Source organism: Austrofundulus limnaeus, unplaced genomic scaffold, assembly GCF_001266775.1.
Source record: "Austrofundulus limnaeus strain Quisiro unplaced genomic scaffold, Austrofundulus_limnaeus-1.0 Scaffold39, whole genome shotgun sequence".
NCBI lineage: Eukaryota > Metazoa > Chordata > Actinopteri > Cyprinodontiformes > Rivulidae > Austrofundulus > Austrofundulus limnaeus.
In genome coordinates, this window is record NW_013952441.1 from 1,883,208 (window position 1) to 1,885,826 (window position 2,619).

Here is a 2,619-nt window from a genome sequence, read left to right on the forward strand (position 1 = left end):
ACCCCATCCCCACCCATCCCCTTCCCTGGAGCTCCATCTCTTCTGACCCCTCCCGTCTAAAAAGGCACTACTAAGACAGACCAGTTCCTCTGAGACGCCCACAAAGTGTTCTACAAAGTGCCCTACAGTCATCACCATGCGCTGTAGGCTAGAGGAACCTCCCCAGCTTTAGTCTCTTTCTGTGTGTGTGTGTGAGTGTGAGAGCGAGTGTGTGTATGAGTGTAATGGCGGTTTGCGTTTGGGCGGCAGCCCCGTTGCTCTTCTTGGGGCTGTGCCTTTGCAGCGTAGGGGGCCAGGCCCAAGGAGAGGTCCTGGAGTTTGGGGGCGTATCCAGCCAGTGGGGGCGGTTTCCCGTGTGGAATGCCTGCTGCGAGAGCGTGCTGAGTTTCAGTCTGCGGACTCACAGCCAGGAGGGCCTGCTGCTCTACCTGGACGATGAGGGCTTCTGTGACTTCCTGGAGCTGCTGCTTCTCCACGGCCACCTCCGCCTCCGCTTCTCCATCTTCTGTGCCGAGCCAGCCGAGCTGCAGTCAGGCGTGGCGGTGAGCGATGGACGGTGGCACGCGGTGCGTGTCAAGCGGGACTGGAGGAACACCTCGCTCGAGGTGGATGGGCGACTGGAGGGCTGGGCGGAGGTAAAGAGTAAGAGAAGAGACATGACGGTATTCAGTCACACGTACGTGGGCGGGTTGTCGTCRGAGCTCCACTCCTCGCCTCTGCGCCTCACCTCGCCCTCGGTGAGGGAGCACGCCGCTTTCCGTGGCTGGATCACGGCGGTGAGCATCAACGGCTCGCTGGTGACGCTGGACGGCTCCGAGGGCGTCACAGTAACAGCTGGCTGTGGGCCGGACCACCAGTGCCAGAATGGAGGGGTGTGCAGCGTGGTCAACGACCAGGCCGTCTGCGACTGCTCCGACACCGGCTACCAAGGCAATGACTGCAGCGAAGGTAAGACCTAAAACCATGCTGACCCATCAAATGCATCCCATCATTTACTGACGTACTGACACCCTTAAACACACACAAATACATAAATATCTCACGATCCATTACACCAAATCTGAACTCCAAACCCMTTGGCTCAAGCATATAGTTTTCATTCAGACCTTCACATCTCTCTGCTTGGCATCGCTGGATCAGCAGCCATCACAAAAAGTGCAAAGCAGGCATACAGATTATGTTTGATATTGATTTTTTTGGCTGCAAATGACTCCCAGCTCACATTGTTCACCAGCAATTCAAAAAAAGGCCCGTTCTATAAGAAGGAATCAGTTTAAAGATGCCAGCGAGCTTATGAATCAGCAGATTGTATCCAAATACTTGAGACTCACTGAACGATCTTACCTGGTTGGCAAGCTTTAAAGGGCTCAGTTGGTGTATTTGGCAGAGCACCTCAACCATATAGATCTTTCATGGATGTGGTAGTTGGCTTGGGTGGAGAAACTCTAATTGGAACGGGGCGAAGAGGCTGGAAATCAGCGGTTGTTACATGGCTGACACCTGGCCGCCTGTGGTAATGGATTCAGATTGATTCTAGATGGCGTTCAGAGCTGCTATGCAAAGGATGCTGAAATGATGTGTGTAGAATCCATCACCTGCCATTAATTTTACAGCCTCCAGCCTTTTTCAGGATGCTCTGTTTGTGTCTGTATGCTTTTGTGWAGTGTGGTAACGTGTCAGGGCTCTTACTGAGGAAAAACATAGTGTTGTGTAGGTATAAAAAAAGCGTGACAGCGCACAATGAAAAATATATTTTAAGACTTGCACTCCATAAGAAAAAGCCTCCTTTAATTCTGCCAAACAAGCTTTTGGTCAATACAAGTGCCAGTATGCAGGGTATTGTAATTATGGCCATTACAAAAGCTAAACAGTTGCTTAATGAACTCAGCTACCTCGTTATGGCCCACACTGCAAAATGCTTTCATTTCCTCCCCCTGCTAAGTTGTGTGTGTCGTCAGATTTGCATGAGTTCATTCCGAGCAAATCTGCATTCTTAATCAATAGCTCTCTAAACCGCTGCACGCCGAAGATACCTCTCAGCTCTCCTCGAGCCATTGATTCAATTTTCCTTTCTTTTTTTTCTTCTTCCTTTTTTATGACACAAATGCATCTGCCACAAAAACGTCTGGGTGGCCTTGTTGCGTGCCCACTGTTCACCACCGTCAGCATCGCACACATGCCTTTTTAGCCACCCACTACATCACACCTTAACATTTAGTGGACAGTGGGATGGCCCGGGTTACCATGGAGACAGGATTAATAAGGAGACCACATGCCAGGAGTGTCTCTTCATCATCGTTTTTCCCCTCTTTGCTACCTGCGGCTGGTCTTCTCGGTGATACCAGGCATCATTGTCTGCCACCCAGAGCTGCTGTTTTTGAAACGCCTGGGCTTTTATTCTACAGTCATTTATGTTGAAAGTAGAAGGCATCAATCTTTTCCAAGCAGCTGAGAAGGTACCGGTGCATTCATGTTCACACGTGCTGAAATAATTAATCTGTTGTGAGAGAATTAATAAATCACGCTCCGACAATTAGTCAACTAGTTGTTCTGGAGGAAATTAATCTGAAAGTAGCTTGATCATTAACTTCCACAGGGACCTATATACTGTATGTATAT

At 49.7% G+C, this 2,619-nt stretch overlaps 1 protein-coding gene across 1 annotated transcript in view; it reads left to right on the forward strand.

The window, feature by feature from the left end:
* Positions 1 to 180: 180 nt before the first annotated feature.
* The window catches only part of nrxn1a (neurexin 1a), a gene marked incomplete at its 3' end in the record, with an annotated part of 60,586 nt that continues 58,147 nt past the window's right edge, over positions 181 to 2,619 (forward strand). The window contains 1 exon segment of the mRNA XM_014007065.1: positions 181 to 948. Coding sequence (XP_013862519.1) covers positions 216 to 948 — 733 coding nt within the window.